The sequence below is a fragment of the Notolepis coatsorum genome (genome assembly GCF_963971535.1).
Source record: "Notolepis coatsorum genome assembly, chromosome: 11".
NCBI lineage: Eukaryota > Metazoa > Chordata > Actinopteri > Aulopiformes > Paralepididae > Notolepis > Notolepis coatsorum.
The window spans coordinates 82,954,467-82,971,062 of NC_140175.1; the positions used below are offsets into that span (position 1 = coordinate 82,954,467).

Below are 16,596 nucleotides of genomic sequence, written 5' to 3' on the forward strand. Positions count from 1 at the left end.
GTAGTCGCGGGTCCTTCTGTGTGAAGGTAAGTCCCACGGTCTGCTCACCTTGTGCGTTGAGTTGCTAAACCCTCTTCGCACAGTCTGATCCGATTCCCTCCCGTCCCCCTCTAGGGGGGTCCGGGGGCTCGGGTCCTCCTCGGTTCTGATGTTTGTGGGGGGCCTCAGCGGGTACATTTGTCGAGCTTCCGCTCTGCTCAGCTCCTGTGTTCCAATAGAGCAGAGCGTAAGCTATACGATAATATAACATACGGTTATCCTATAACCATAGTTATGAGTATAGCGAGCGCTCTGCTCTGACTCACTGAGGACCCCGTGGTCTTCGCCTTCGGTGGTGAAAGACTTGGGAAGGAGCTATTAGTATGGCCACGTCCCCGCTTATGTAGGGTGTGGCCAGGCGGATGGGTGTGTACATGTGAAGAAATGTATTCAGTATTAGATTGATAAGGGATAGGGTTCCAATAGAGCAGAGCGCTCGCTATACTCATATAACTATGGTTATAGGATAACCGTATGTTCATGCAGGCTGTTGTCCCGTGAACAAGGCCTTCTAAATATACATTTCTCTCTCTGATAAGGCAGGGGATTTTGGATTTTGAAGCTGCAGTTAAAATGGCTAAATGGCCAAAACTAGTTTACCATTGCAAATTAGGTCACCAGCGTCAGTGCATTCTATGCAACAACCGGACATTTAGGGTTAGCAATTTGGCATTATTAATGAATAAATATTAAATAATTAATATAATTGAAACATTAACAAAACATAAAATCCTTTGGTGAAACGCATTTCCCCATTGATTAACCCCACATGCAGCATCAAGGTCAAAATCACTGGTAAATGGGAAAGGAAAATACTGTTCATTTTCACCATAGGCAGTTAAAAACCGGGGCTCATCAACATGACTAGAATGCGTGAGAGGTCTATACTATAGAACAACAATATCTACTCTGTTTAGCTGTTTACAAGAACACTATTGGATACCTTTTAAAGGGGAACTATTTTACTATTTCTTTCACTATTTGGGCACTTTTACACAATTCCTGTGAGTCTATGGAACACCTCTGTAATATATATATATTTTTTTTATTCATTGTTTTGTATTTCTAATCAAGTCCTCAAAAACAGCATTTTTCTACCTCAAGATCTCGAGCTGTTTTGAGCCTGGGCTCCTAAACCACTGCGCAGCAGCGTCGTCGCCTGAACATTATCATGCAGCAGTGTCTTTCTGACATCACATATCGCGCACATTTTCAAATGACTCCGTTCAGTGAGGGTGAATATTGTGAGAGGAGAATTGGAAGAATGCGCCAATATGAGAATTTTGAGACATAGATCATATTAATATAAGTTCACATAGCTAGGAAACAATGCTAAACACTCAAAAAGGCCATTTATAAGATAGTTCCCCTTTAAGTAATTCTTTGATTACATAATCAGATTACAAAATTAAAGTAGGCTACTTGTCATCCCAGGTATGTAAAAAAAAGTTTAAAAAATTATAAAATGTAAAAAAAAGTTTTTTTAATCTAATTATGGTTACTTGTTGAGGTGTTACGTTTTCTGATTTAATTTCAGATTTCTTATGAAGTATTAATGTGAAAATGTTTTTATTAAATTAAGTTGTATTATTAAATGCATGACACCATATCGGTTCAGCCTACTGATGGTTTGTTCTGCTCTTCAGCCTTCATCCTGGGGACCTGTTCCCCTTCACCAGGAAGCCTCTTTTTGTTATTGTGGACTCTTCAAACAGCGCTGCCTATAAGGTACATAAAGGGAGTCATTTATTTACAATTTATTATATATACAGTGTGTATATATATATATATTTCTTGTATCTGTTTTATGTTATATGTATGTATACTCACAATGTGTCGTTCCTTTCTCTGTCCATTGTTTTTCCTGAAAGAATTTCACCAATCTGTTTGGCCAGCCCCTGGTGTGTCTACTATCCCCCACAGTGTACCCCAAGAGCGTTCAAGGTTAAATGTTTTACTTCATCTAATCTCTCTCTCTCTTTCTCTCTCTCTCTCTCTCTCTCTCTCTCTCTCTCTCTCTCTCTCTCTCTCTCTCTCTCTCTCTCTCACTCTCACTCTCACTCTCACTCTCACTCTCACTCTCACTCTCACTCTCACTCTCACTCTCACTCTCACTCTCACTCTCACTCTCTCTCTCTCTCTCTCACTCTCTCTCTCTCTCTCTCTCTCACTCTATAATGAAGCCCAAGCTATCAGCACATTTCCCTTGTTTAATATCATGGTTTATTTTTTAATTAATTCAATGCCTTGATGCAAAAATTATTATTCTGAAATTGCTACTCATTACCAAGGGGAATATATATATTTTTGTATTCATCAATCTGTAATTATATTCAAGAATTAAATTGGTTCACAAATCTACAAAGATCCTGTTAGGAGAGTCCTGTAAAGTGTGTCTAGTCCAGGTGCTCTGACTGAGTAAAGTGTGTCTAGTAGAGATGCTCTGATTGAGTAATGTGTGTCTAGTAGAGATGCTCTGGTTGAGTAAAGTGTGTCTAGTAGAGATGCTCTGGTTGAGTAAAGTCTGTCTAGTAGAGATGCTCTGGTTGAGTAAAGTGTGTCTAGTAGGGATGCTCTGATTGAGTAAAGTGTGTCTAGTAGAGATGCTCTGGTTGAGTAAAGTGTGTCTAGTAGAGATGCTCTGATTGAGTAAAGTGTGTCTAGTAGAGATGCTCTGATTGAGTAAAGTGTGTCTAGTAGAGATGCTCTGGTTGAGTAAAGTGTGTCTAGTAGGGATGCTCTGATTGAGTGTCTAGTAGAGATGCTCTGATTGATGAAAGTGTGTCTAGTAGAGATGCTCTGATTGAGTGTGTAGTAGGGATGCTCTGATTGATGAAAGTGTGTCTAGTAGGGATGCTCTGATTGAGTGTGTCTAGTAGGGATGCACTGATTGGGTGTGTCTAGTAGGGATGCTCTGATTGATGAAAGTGTGTCTAGTAGGGATGCACTGATTGGGTGTGTCTAGTAGGGATGCACTGATTGGGTGTGTCTAGTAGGGATGCTCTGATTGAGCGTGTCTAGTAGGGATGCTCTGATTGAGTGTGTCTAGTAGGGATGCTCTGATTGATGAAAGTGTGTCTAGTAGGGATGCTCTGATTGATGAAAGTGTGTCTAGTAGGGATGCTCTGATTGATGAAAGTGTGTCTAGTAGGGATGCTCTGATTGATGAAAGTGTGTCTAGTAGGGATGCTCTGATTGATCGCCACCAGAGCAACACATATAGAAAGTATGACAATATGGAGTGTTGATGCATACAAACGAGACAACTTGCACTCATCAATTCAAGAACATTTTTTATAGATTTGAATAGAGATTTTTCAATGGCCGATGCCAATACCAATATTTTGAAAGCAGGGCTTATAATGATTTTCTTTTGCTTTTGATCAAATACAGCTATTTAATAATAACAAATGTGACATTCAATTGCTCAGCTTAAGTTAATTAATGTTAGCGATATTAACCATAGCGTAGATTTAAAAAGGTTTAAACTTTACAGCACTGACAAAGTTGAACAAAGTGCTGTACAAGTCCCACAACATAAAAAAAATTAAAATTATAGTTGATTCCATTTTTATTGCTCAATTCCGCGATTCCGTGATCGCGGATTCCATATGGCTCTACGCTAGATCATCACTATTATCCTTTGTCATGCACGCATGCAATGTGATTTAGACCGGCGCGCATTGGTGGATGACCGATGGATTCTTTCCCTGGTGAAGAAAACCCCTTCACAACACTTGGCCAGATCAAGAACACTCTCCAGGAGGTTGGCATATCTGTGTCAAGGTCAAGGTCAACGATCATGAGAAGACTTCACCAGAGTGAATACGGAGGGTTCACCACAAGATGTAAACCATTGGAGAGCCGCATAAACAGGAAGACCATATTAGAGTGTCTGCATTTAGCTATGATGCCCCTAGCTCATGGAATGAACTCCAACAGTCCTTAAAGCTTGATATTATCCCCTCTGTTGCAGAGTTTAAAACCTTGATCTCCAACCTTTGTTAATCAAGTTGTATATGTTTTAATTGATTGTTATCCTTACTTGTCTTATTGTTATGATTTTATATTCTGTGATTTTATATGCCTTTTTTTGCTTAACTCCGCATGTACACTCGATGTGACTGTAAATGAGGGAAACCTCAGTTGCCTTTCGAGTTTAAATAAAGGTTTATGAAATTAAATTAAATGAAATTATGTGACTACTGACAAAAGCAGCAGGATGAATTCTATATTGTTTCGGGCAATATTATCTGCTCATATTCAGCCAAATGCTTCAGAACTCATTGGACGGCACTTCACAGTACAGACAATGACCCGAAGCATACTGCGAAAGCAACCAACTTTTTTAAGGCAAAGAAGTGGATTGTTATGCAATGGCCAAGTCAAGCACCTGACCTGAATCCAATTGAGCATGCATTTCACTTGCTGAAGACAAAACTGAAGGGAAAATACCCCAAGAACAAGCAGGAACTGAAGACAGTTGCAGTAGAGGCCTGGCAGAGCATCACCAGGGACGAAACTCTGTCTGGTGATTTCTATGGGGTCCAGACTTCAGGCTGTTATCGACTGCAAAGGATTTGCAGCCATGTATTGAAAGTGACCATTTTATAGGGTGGTCAGGTGGCGTAGCGGAGATTGCGTTCGTCACCAACCCCGGAGACGCTGGATTCGCCTGTTCGAGTCCAGCTCACAGCTCCGGCGTTGTCACCAGCTTGGCTGGCCGTTCACACTAATACAATTGGCAGTATTAGAGGGTGGGAGAAGCTGGCGGGGTGGGTCCGGGTCGTTGTAAACAGCGACTCCTACAGTTCGGTCGGGGCGCCTGCTAAGCGCGTATAGGATCTAAGGGCGGTAGTGTGATCCTTCCACACGTTACACGCTCTCAGTGAGAGTCCGCGCTGCCAGGTGAAAAGAAGCGGTTGATTGGCTAGACGTGTGTCGGAGGAAGCACGTGATAGCCTCCACTCTCCCAGACCAACTGTGGGGGGTAAGTGCGCAGCGACCAGGAAGGGGATTGGGAATTGGCATAACGACTAACATTGGGATGGGAGAAAATCGGAGGAAAAAGGAGGGGGAAAAAGATCAAAAGAAAAAAAGTGACAATTTTATTTATGGATTGTTAGTTTGTCCAGTTACTTTTGGTCCCTTAAAAACATGGGACCTTCACATGTAGAAACTGTTATAATTCCTACACTGTTCATCTGATTTGGATGTGAATACCCTCAAATTAAAGCTGAAAGTCTGCACTTAAAGCACATGTTGATTGTTTCATTTCAAGTCCATTGTGTACAGAGCCAAAATTGTGCAAATTGTGTCAATGTCCAAATATTTATGGACCTGACTGTATATTTATATTTGCTGTAAATCAAATCAAATCTAATGTATTTGTAAGGCCCGACAACACACGTTAATGTCCCCATGGGCCGTACACGTCTTCTTTAAACAAGTCAAGAAGAAACATCACAATAATTCAAGAACAAAACAAGGACATCATAAGGTCCAACACTTTTTAAAATAAATGCAAAATAAATAAATGCAACACTCTCAGACATACCCCATGCGAAGGTATACTGTATATGTATCCACATCTGTCTGAACATACCTGTATATATCAGTATCTATCCCTTACCTTACCTACTCTTACTAGTTATACACTGGCAGTGTGGCTGCTACCATAGTATTCTTATATCTGTATCACTGTACATACTAATACTAGAACAGTCTGCACACATCTGATTAGCATCATTACTCAGTAGTACTTTTTTAATATACACTCCAGTTTAATCACTTGTACATTGTATATTGTTATTGCACTTTACCGTTACCTTGCACTCTGGTTAGATGCAGACTTATTTTCATTGTATTGTACTTGTGCTGCTGTACAATGAATACATTTGAATCTAATCTAATGTGATGCTTGTGGTTTTTCCGTTTTCTTTTCAGATCAATCTCAGCGCGGCAGTCTGTTCACACTCTTCCTCTATTGCCCGCTCCATGCTTTTTTCTCAGTGTGTGGCTTGAACAGTGTGCGACAAGGACTGTGGGACAGAGCGCAGGAGTTCCTTCAGAAAGTGAACCACGACATTGGCCAGATGATAACGCGGTCACGGACCATAGGTAGCACACAGCCGACCCGCAGCACCTTGTCTGGCTTGATCCCTTGTTACTTGATGCAATTACACGCCAACATTATGGGAAATCCTCTTTACCATCCTCTCCGAAGTCAGACAAGTAGATAAATACCAATTTCCTCTCTGTGTGCGTTCAGTAGAAAGCTATCCGGCTGTGACCTAGCCTAGCTTAGCACAAATTAATGGAAGCGGATACGGACCAGCTAGCCTAGCTGTTAGCCAAAAAACACCCCTCCTGGAGTTTTAAGCTAGGCTAGTGTTCCATATCCGCTTCTATTCATTCGTGCTAAGCTAGGCTAGCTTGCAGCCAGATAGCTTTCTACTGAACGCACAGAGAGGAAATTGGTATCCATCTTCTAGTCTGACTCTGGAGAAAGACGGTAAGCGATAATGTCGGCGTGTTCCTTTTAACTTTAAATAACTTACCGGTATGTTTGAACCCTGAAGCAGCGATCAGTATTGCTCATTGACTTGTGTTGTTTTATAGGATGTGTAGTAGAAGCGATGGACTGAATACTGCTTGTCTTCACAGACCAAGCCTTTCTTCAATTCTTTGGTGATGAGTTCCTTCGTCTGCTGCTGATTCGCTTCGTCTTTTGCTCTGCTGCGTTGAGACTGCATAAGCTGTTCCGGGTGAGTTACCAGCCTTGGAACTATATTCCACAACTCAGGTTTCCTTTGCCATCGACGTGCACAACAAATACTGTATTAAGCAGATCGGACCCAGTATTATGCTAGATTAACTGCAGACGGATGCAACAGAACAAACGCATGCACATCCAAACCAGGCTGCCACCTGGTGGGAGATAATCAACATGTCGAGGCATGTTCTCATCTATTAGAACAAAAACATTAAACACTGATATATATGTGGCAGTTTTAGCACAAATATTTATTGGTGAAAGTCTTTATCGATATCTGTCTAGCCCTAGTTCTCTCCACCAGGTGGAAGCGTGGAGGAGATAATGTAGTCGGTGTGTCTGTTTGTCTGCAGCAATTCTAGCAAACTACAGAGCCGTTTTGGATGAGACATCGCACACAGGTTGACAGCAGGCCAAGGACCTGGATTCTTAAATATTTTTCAAATTGATTAACGAAAAGTATTTTATTTGAATTAACTTCCATCATTGTCCATTGAAAATACAGTAGATTCAGTATGAAGTTACACCTTTTGAACACGAGGGCGATACTACACAGTTGTACTGTACTTGTGCTGTATGATGACAATACATTTGAATTGAATCTGAATCTTGTTGTACTCGTGTGGTGTTTTGCAGGAGTCCAGGAGCTTCCCGGAGTCTTACCCTGAGCTCCCTGTACAAGACACGGTGGAGAGCAGCCTCCTACAGAAGCAGATCTTGGAGCTGGCCACCATGCTGGACGTGCAGAGCCTTTTCTGGAGTGACTCACTGGAGACTTACTGAACCCCCACCTCCATCACCACCCCCACCTCCCGCAGATGTACATGTAGAGCCAGATAAACACACACACATGCCAGAGCCCCAACCATTTTTACAGGTAATGAAATGACTAAATCAGCACAGTTTCATGTCCTGTATTTTAATTAGCACTTGTAGATGCAAACATAGTGCCACACAGAACATGTTCATATAGATCAAAACCAAGAGAGCTTAGATATGGCATAGCCTAAATCTTCCATTTGACACGGTCTCAAACTACCCGGAGTCATACCATGTTCACAAAGGAAGTGACAGGCTCTGAGAACACAGTCAAGACTATGAAAACACGACGTTGAAACATTTTACACCTCAGATAATCGGGAAGTTTAAACGAGACGGAAATGATGTGGCAGCCTTTCGTTGTCTTTCTTGAATACTTTTATCTGGATGCGAGGGGTGTTTTCTAGTAGCGTAGAACCGTCGCTGGGGGATTTGAGTTAATGTTTGTGTACAGATTGCTTTGATGAATGACCATTTAGCTCTACTCTGTGCAGGAGTGGCATAATGTCCCTCGCAAACACAGATTTTCTGCAGTGAAAGCAAAAGGAGATTGAAGCATGCAAGTATTATGTTTGTCAGTGTTTAATCACCATCACATGGTACGGCATCCGGATAATGGTTACTGCAGTTGTCATGCAGTGTTTCCCATGCATAGATCTATTTGTGGCAGCCTCCTACCACCACAAACAACCTAACTAACCCCAACCCTTCCAGCCTCCTACCACCACAAACAACCTAACTAACCCTCCCAGCCTCCTACCACCACAAACAACCTAACGAACCCTCCCAGCCTCCTACCACCACAAACAACCTAACTAACCCTCCCAGCCTCCTACCACCACAAACAACCTAACTAACCCTCCCAGCCTCCTACCACCACAAACAACCTAACTAACCCTCCCAGCCTCCTACCACCACAAACAACCTAAGAAACCTAACCCTCTCCTCACAGGCTCTTACCACCACAAATAATAAGATAAGTTATTCCATTGCGTACTTTGGATGCAATAAGGCAAACGTTGTTCTCTTAATCAGTATTCACAAATCACCTTTTTAAGGACATAAGGGACAACTTAACTTTTTAAGGGGAAGGTTTTTTTGGGGGTCAACCTGCTTCACGGCAACTCAAAGAAACGGACAGGGATGAAATGGTGCGTACTTGAGTCTATCACTTCAGAAGGAGATGGAACTCAGCTCGTACAAACTCAAAAGGTTTCTTCTGCCTTTTTCAATTCTGTCTGGTTGGGTCACACATTGTCACATGTTGGTGTTTACCTTATTGGTGCCTGCTGGGTCATTGCAAAAAACAACCTACACTGTACATACTGTACCACATTGTGGCTTTTGTTCATTTGGATTATATTGAATTTCAATGAAACAGTAGAACTTTTGCACACCTGAGTCCCAAGGTGACGGGTGTGTAGAAGACTTGAGGGTCGATAATCAAGAGTCAAAGAGCTCCCACACGGTGTCTTGTTCACTTGCAATTCTTAAATTTTGTATTAGGAACAACCTTTTAGTACAAAGACCTTCATCAGGTTACAATCAGTTTATAACCTGATGATGGTCCTTCTACCTAAACGGCATTTCTAGTGTTTGACCACTAGTTGATGAAATCGGCGCTATAGAGCACAGTATGAAAAATGGATCCCCGAAAATGGTGCATTGCATGTTTTTCCAGCATGTGCATGAGGACGCGCGAGCATTCCACCAGCACAGGGATGACGTAGAACACAAGAAAAGTGCACAGGAGGCGTGTAAGCGTGCCTTTGTGCTTCAATTTGATTGGTCTCTATTAGGGCTGACCCTGACTAGTCGAATAGTCGACTAATCGATCTAAAGGAGCCATAGTCGACTGCCAACCTCTTAGTCGAATGCAAAAAATATATATATAATTATAATAATACTTTATTACATTTTTTTTATAATTCTTTCCAAAAGCAAAGAGGCCTAGAAGCGTGGCTAATGCTAATGGCGCGCATACCAGCGAGGCTAACTGCCTAAGAAAACGGGCACAGAGGCACTGAAAGAGGATTTCACCAGTCTAATGAACACACTAGACAAATATCAAGATGCATCAGTGGACCAATTGCATGCTTTCGCAGAGGATAGGAAGCCTTCAGTCTACTCTTTCAGACATTAAGCACCCCCACAGCCCAAATGGAATGATAGAAAATATATATATATATTTATAATAATTTAAAAAAAAAATTACCAGTCGACTATCGGCACATTTTGGCCAATCAAAGTCGACTATACAAATCCTTAGTCAGGAACAGGCCTAGTCTCTACGATCTCCCTCAAGATCGAAACAAGCCTGTCGATCAAAGGAGGTCAGACTCATTACGACTTTGCCGAAACCGAAGGTAAAACTTAACACAGATGGGATGTAAACTTGCAAGAGCAAAGAAAACTGAAACTGGACTTTGCAAAGATTAAATGAGGTAGGACATGTATTCAGCTTGTAGACTATAGAGCAATAGAAAACGTATTTGGGTGGAAATGTGAATACAAACAAAATTAAGCTATTTACAAGAAAAATCAGTAACTTGGATACTTTAAGTACAAGTGAACGTGTGGGAGCTGTTTCTTTGATTATATTTCAAATTATATGAATTTAAATTGAATTGATGTTATCTGAGACCTGCTACGACACCATCAGCGATGTTGTGGCACGGTTGGGGAAAACATCCTTTGGAAAGGAGGCCATCAGCATGTTTTTGGAACGTAAGATATATCTGAGAGTGGCCTTGATGGGATCCATTCAGTTAACTGTGATAAAGAACAACACATCACATCAAGTAATTTATCGGCCTACTAAGTAGCAGATTAATATATCAGATTAGGAGTTACTTTTGTCTTTGCAAGGCTGAACTGAAGTATAACCAGAGTGTCTAAAGAGAAGTGGGTTCATTCTGCCGCCATCTTGATTATAGGGTCATCCGTATCTACAAATTTGTTACACATATTGTTTTTCTTTGATATTTTAAGTCACTGGTAAATTACTGGCAACACAGAAAAGGACAATTTCTTAATAGAAAATGTTTTTTTCACTTTAGACCAGCTTCTACTCATGGGTCATCCTGTGGTTGTCAGTCTTTAGTTACCATGGCAACCACTCACTGTGCGATTCCCTTTTGGTAGAGATTGTGATTAATTTATTTAATTAAAAATACATAATTATTTAAGATGTTTTGACATCTTTAAAACTCACATTTGACCTCAAAATGCAGTCAATTATCTGTATAACTCAGTATAAAATCAGATCTCATTTCATTATTTTGGAATAGTTTATTTTGTAGCAAGTAGTGTCATTTGTTGTCACCATCTGTAGTGTTGTGGATTTCTCCACAAACCTACTGCAGTGCTCCATCTCCTTATAATATTACATAGACTTAAGCCTTGCAAGCATATTCCTTTGGCAATTTGACTGGACAGTTTTACTGGAGGTGTATCGTTTTATTGTACAGCCAACCCGAATTGAGGGCTCTATTTTTGTTAATCTATACGCAAGTGCATGTGTGAGTTCAGTGCGCTGGCGCACACATATTTGTGGTAATTTGGTGACCAGAGATGCAAGCAAATCCCTGGCGCCACACACTTGCAAAAAGGGTTGAAGTAGGAGATCATACATTACTAGACTGTGTGGTTGGGGCTGGCTTGAATTATGGCCAATGAAATCAGCTCTTCTCATCCCCCTTTTCAAACGGTACACCAAGTTCAGCATATTGACTATTTAAAACAGTGCACCAAGGTGCAGTATATTGACTGTTTTAAACTGCGTACCAAGGTGCAGCATATTGACAATTTAAAACGGTGCACCAAGGTGCAGCTTATTGCGTTTAAAACAATGAACCAATGTGCAGCATGTTGACAGTTTAAAACAGTGCACCAAGGTGCAGCATATTGAGTTTAAAACAGTGCACCAAGGTGCAGCATATTGAGTTTAAAACAGTGCACCAAGGTGCAGCATATTGAGTTTAAAACAGGGCACCAAGGTGCAGCATATTGAGTTTAAAACAGGGCACCAAGGTGCAGCATATTGAGTTTAAAACAGTGCACCAAGGTGCAGCATTGAGTTTAAAACAGGGCACCAAGGTGCAGCATATTGCGTTTAAAACGGCACCAAGGTGCAGCATATTGAGTTTAGAACAGTGCACCAAGGTGCAGCATATTGAGTTTAGAACAGTGCACCAAGGTGCAGCATATTGCGTTTAAAACAGGGCACCAAGGTGCAGCATATTGCGTTTAAAACAGGGCACCAAGGTGCAGCATATTGCGTTTAAAACAGCACCAAGGTGCAGCATGTTGACAGTTTAGAACAGTGCACCAAGGTGCAGCATATTGACAGTTTAGAACAGGGCACCAAGGTGCAGCATGTTGACAGTTTAAAACAGTGCCCAAGGTGCAGCATATTGACAGTTTAGAACAGTGCACCAAGGTGCAGCATATTGACAGTTTAGAACAGTGCACCAAGGTGCAGCATATTGACAGTTTAGAACAGTGCACCAAGGTGCAGCATATTGACAGTTTAGAACAGTGCACCAAGGTGCGTTATTTCTAAACCTAGACGCATTTCTGGCAAGACGCTCTCTGATTGGCCGACGCCTGTTTCTACACTGGTTAAGTTTAGGCACTCTTTCGAAGTTGGTTAAGGTTAGAGTTTGTCTTAGAGCGTGACGGCAAGTTCTTTCGACGGTTAAGCTTAGGCACTCTTTCGAAGTTGGTTAAGGTTCGAGTTGGTCTTAGAGCATGGCGATAGAACGCCAGGTAGTTTGCAGGCTGTTTGACGTGGAAATGGGCAAAGACACAGCTCGTCACGCGATTGGGCAAACGCGTCAGTGGCCAATCAGAGAGCGTCTGCCAGAAATGCGGCTAGGTTTAGAAATAACGCCACCAAGGTGCAGCATATTGACAGTTTCGTAATGGCTGAGAAAAGGTCACACAGGGGCTCCGTCAGAACTTCAATCAAGGACAAACTCTGGACATTCAGCTGCAATATATACTCTGCCACTCGCCCATATCATCATTATAGGCCAGTTCTACCCATTCATAATCATTCCAATATCAATAAATGGAAGGGGGGGGGGAAGTCATACCGCACTTAATATGGCCTGTACACTTATCAAAATTCATAATTTTTATTCATTAACATATTTAAGACAAATCCAATTAATATCTGCATAGATTGTAACCCAAGAAAAGTTGAGAAGCATTCCAATATGAGGGGAGGCAGCATACACTTCGATAGGTTGGCCTTAAACATGTCAACTGTCACTCGCACCCCACATCTGGAAGCACACGCGTTTTCGCAATATTATTTAAAGGACCAGTGTGTAGGATTTACTGCCATTTAGCAGTGAGGTTGCAGATTGCATCCCCTCTGACGTTTGTATTATTATCTCATCAGTCATTCGTTGGTTAGTGAATTCTGTCTGTTGTTTTGACCATTTGCTTTTGTAACGTTGTCTTCTCAGCTAGAAACAAATTAAGGGCTCATTCTAAGCTAACGAAAACACAACGATTAGTTTCAGGTGATTATTCACTAATGAGAACACAATTATTAATATATTATATTTCTACCAATAGATTCCCCTAAATCCTACACACTGATCCTTTAAATTTGCAACTGACAAATCAGCCTGCAACAAAATAGAGCCCTGAGAATTCACTCCAAGACTACAGGAAAGAAAATGTTTTAGTTTTAGTCTGAATTGCCATCTCGCACATAAAAAGTTTACATTTGATGACCATCCTGAATGAATGAAATTCTGGACTAGTTTGATTCCAGTCCAACTTTAATGACGACCTTGGTGTGATCTTGTAACCGTTCCAGACGTATACTACCTTCGCTCTCTTAGCATTTCTTATGTCATAATCCCCTCCTTTTAAATTACTTTATCTTTGGCATGCTGTTGCCTTTTCAGTTTCTTTGCATGTCTGTCAGAACTGTCAACCCGTGGTATTTTACTAAGTTCGTTCCAGCTTTGATCCACTTTGGAGACGAGCATTGTAATTGGGCTTGTGATGATGCTGATGATGAGACCAGTTGGCGGTGCAAAACCGCCCGCAACCAACCAGTTTAAATTATGCAGCGATGACGCAATTAGTTTGATAGATTTTTGAATTCAAAAGACAAGTAAGAAGAATCAGTATTTTTTAGTGTTTCTATTTATGTATAATTAAACAAATGTTACTGTATGTGTACAGATTCTGTTAAAAAAAATGTTTTGGCAACAGGTGTGTTCGTTGTTTAGTATGTGTCTATACTGTGTGATGAAACAGGAAGTTGTGCTAACTGATCATGTAAATGAGCGAACTGATCGTGTTAATGAGCTATCTGATCATGTAAATGAGCTAACTGATCCTGTTAATGAGCTAACTGATCATGTTAATGAGCTAACTGATCGTGTTAATGAGCTAACTGATCATCGTAATGAGCTAACTGATCATGGTAATAGGGCCACTCCCTTGTTCTTTGGACTTTTCTTTTTCTTGCCATTGTTCCGACCATAACATTCCAACATTCCAAGGACTTGAAGAGAAGCAGAGGAGAACCACCACTGTTTTCTCCATTGTGCGTAAAAAAAAAAAAAAGAGTGGGCTAATTATGCATAGATTTGACTATTTCCATTGTTGTCATTGTAATATCCACTTCCATTTATTTTGTGTTGGTAACAATGTTGATTAAGATATAGTAGCCTTGCACTTTACTCTATGGAGTTATGATCTTAATATTATTATGATCTTTGTTTGTTGTGCTGTGGGTTAAAAAAAAAAAAAAAGATGCAAAAGTCAACCCATCTTACGGTTCTTGCCAACCCTCACACGAGATCTTTTTTTTTGTGATTCTGTTTTTATTTAATTTTTTTGCAAAGAGTTGTGGAGTCAGTGGTTCTATATACCTGACTCCTAGAGATGCCATGCTTTTTTTCTTAACTGTCTTTTCTTTACGACCTGTAGGCTTCCCTCTACTGCAAAGAAAGAAAAAAGTTTTGACAATTGTTCATTTTTATGCCTCAGCCATCCTTGAGATTTGTTGTCTGTGGTGCTCTTATGGTTGTCATTAGGGATGCTTCAGAAACCTGGTGTAAATGACATGCATACCCCTTGAACCAGAGCTCCGTAAACAGCTACATGTCGGCCTTCATGTAATAATTTTTTTGTGACATAGCAGTGGGATGTGTTTTTTTTTTCAGTGGAGATTGCACAGTAACATTTCTCTTGGTATTTGACATTTTATACTGAAAAACATGCCCCAGGTTAGCCATGAGAATGTGTTGAGTTAACTTCTATATAAGTTGGCTGCTGATCAGTACATGATCACCTGGTCGGTGTGGATGTTGAGCCAGTTCTGGTGGCTGATCATTCATACCTAGTTCTACTAGTCTAGAGAGAGCAAACCTTATGCAAGATGGACACTGTGATCACCCACAATATCCAAACAAAACATTCCTATCCAAGTAGCCGTTGACTCGATAGTAATTATTATTGAGTGATATCTTTGCTGTTGTGTGCAATGCAATCTGGGTTGGTTCGCATGTTGCCTTTGGCTACATTGGCTTAGGAAACCCTGCTGATTTGCAATAAAAAAAAAAAATCTGCTTTTGTATGGAAAAACAAACATCGCTGACATGGCGGCTATATTCTGTAGCCATTTGGAAACACGTGAAGGATTTAATGTTTTCTTTTTGTCCAGCCTTGTGTTGATATTTATTTAAAAGAATGTTCCCCAAGTGTCAGTGTCTGCCTTGCATATTGGTAAACCACCAAATCCATGTTATTTAATTATCTATGTAATTATTCACACAGAAAAGCACAAATGGCTGCCGCTGCATGTGACGGAGCCAGAGTCATAGAAACATCTTGGGATTATATCACTGAAACTGCCAATCGATCAAACCACTTTTCTTCCCTGCCCGGACATCTTTTGGGGGTCTGTTTGAATACATTTTTCATACTTGCACAAGTTACCCTGAAAGATTGGTCGTCCCCCCACGTGTTACTTGCTTGTTTGTGTGATTTTCATAGTGTCATACTGTCAGCTGTATTTTCAATATTTCAGTCAAAGATGTGCACTCGCTGATGGTGACCTGCTACCCTCTATACAGCAGCATGTTTGTTTAGAATAGAAAGTGCCAAAGACTGGTTGACTAACTTTTCCATCTCAACGACGATTGAGATCAATAATTGTATTTTTTTTTGTCCTGTGTATTGCCAGATAAAAGGAAATAAAGGCACCTATTTGGCATTATGACTGAACTACAGTGATGCATCTTCAGTGTTGGAATGGGGCGTGTTTATTTGCATTATGCATAGTATTGTAGGAGTCAGAGACTTATTTATTTAGATTTTTTTTACCTACAAGAAAGCTCGTCAAAACTGCTAAAACATGTAGTGGAGAATACCCAAGAAGGACTTATGGTGTCGTATGGATGGTGTTCAAGTCCGGCCTCTTGAGGTTTCAAAGAAAATAGAAATCCTCACCCTACCATCACTAGAAGTGAAAACAGAGGTGCAATTTCAGTGAGCATTTCCCATCCACATTTACAATGAAAGTCGATGGAAATTGGAAAGGAAAAGCTCACTGAAATTGCACCTCTATATTTTCACAACAGCAAGGTGATTTATTTATGTATTTTGTCCAATTAATATTTATAGAGGGGAAATAGTGGATCTAGAGCTGAATTTCCATTTCCAAGACCTCCGACAGTGTTTTAAGATTGAACTCCAGTAAGTGGACAGGTCAGGACACTACCAAAATGTGTGTGCTGGAGATGGAGATACCGGAGAAAGTCTGCATCCGTCACATGTGGATCTACATTTGGGAACATTTTAGAAAGTTTAGCTTTTGAAAAATGCAGAACGATAAACTGAATAAGGCTGTCGGGCACAAATTGAGGCCTCTTCCCAATGCTCTGCCATCAAAGCCACCCCTAAATCCCCCTTGCATGCCAATCATA

General features: G+C 40.8%; 1 protein-coding gene across 1 annotated transcript in view; it reads left to right on the forward strand.

Moving 5' to 3' along the window:
- Nucleotides 1–7,597, forward strand: part of scai (suppressor of cancer cell invasion) — a gene marked incomplete at its 3' end in the record, with an annotated part of 71,701 nt that extends 64,104 nt beyond the window's left edge. Inside the window, exons 12-16 of the mRNA XM_084324434.1 lie at nt 1,686–1,767; nt 1,911–1,983; nt 5,986–6,159; nt 6,706–6,806; nt 7,451–7,597. Coding sequence (XP_084180560.1) covers nt 1,686–1,767; nt 1,911–1,983; nt 5,986–6,159; nt 6,706–6,806; nt 7,451–7,597 — 577 coding nt within the window. The remainder of the gene's footprint in view (nt 1–1,685; nt 1,768–1,910; nt 1,984–5,985; nt 6,160–6,705; nt 6,807–7,450) is intronic.
- Nucleotides 7,598–16,596: the final 8,999 nt, after the last annotated feature.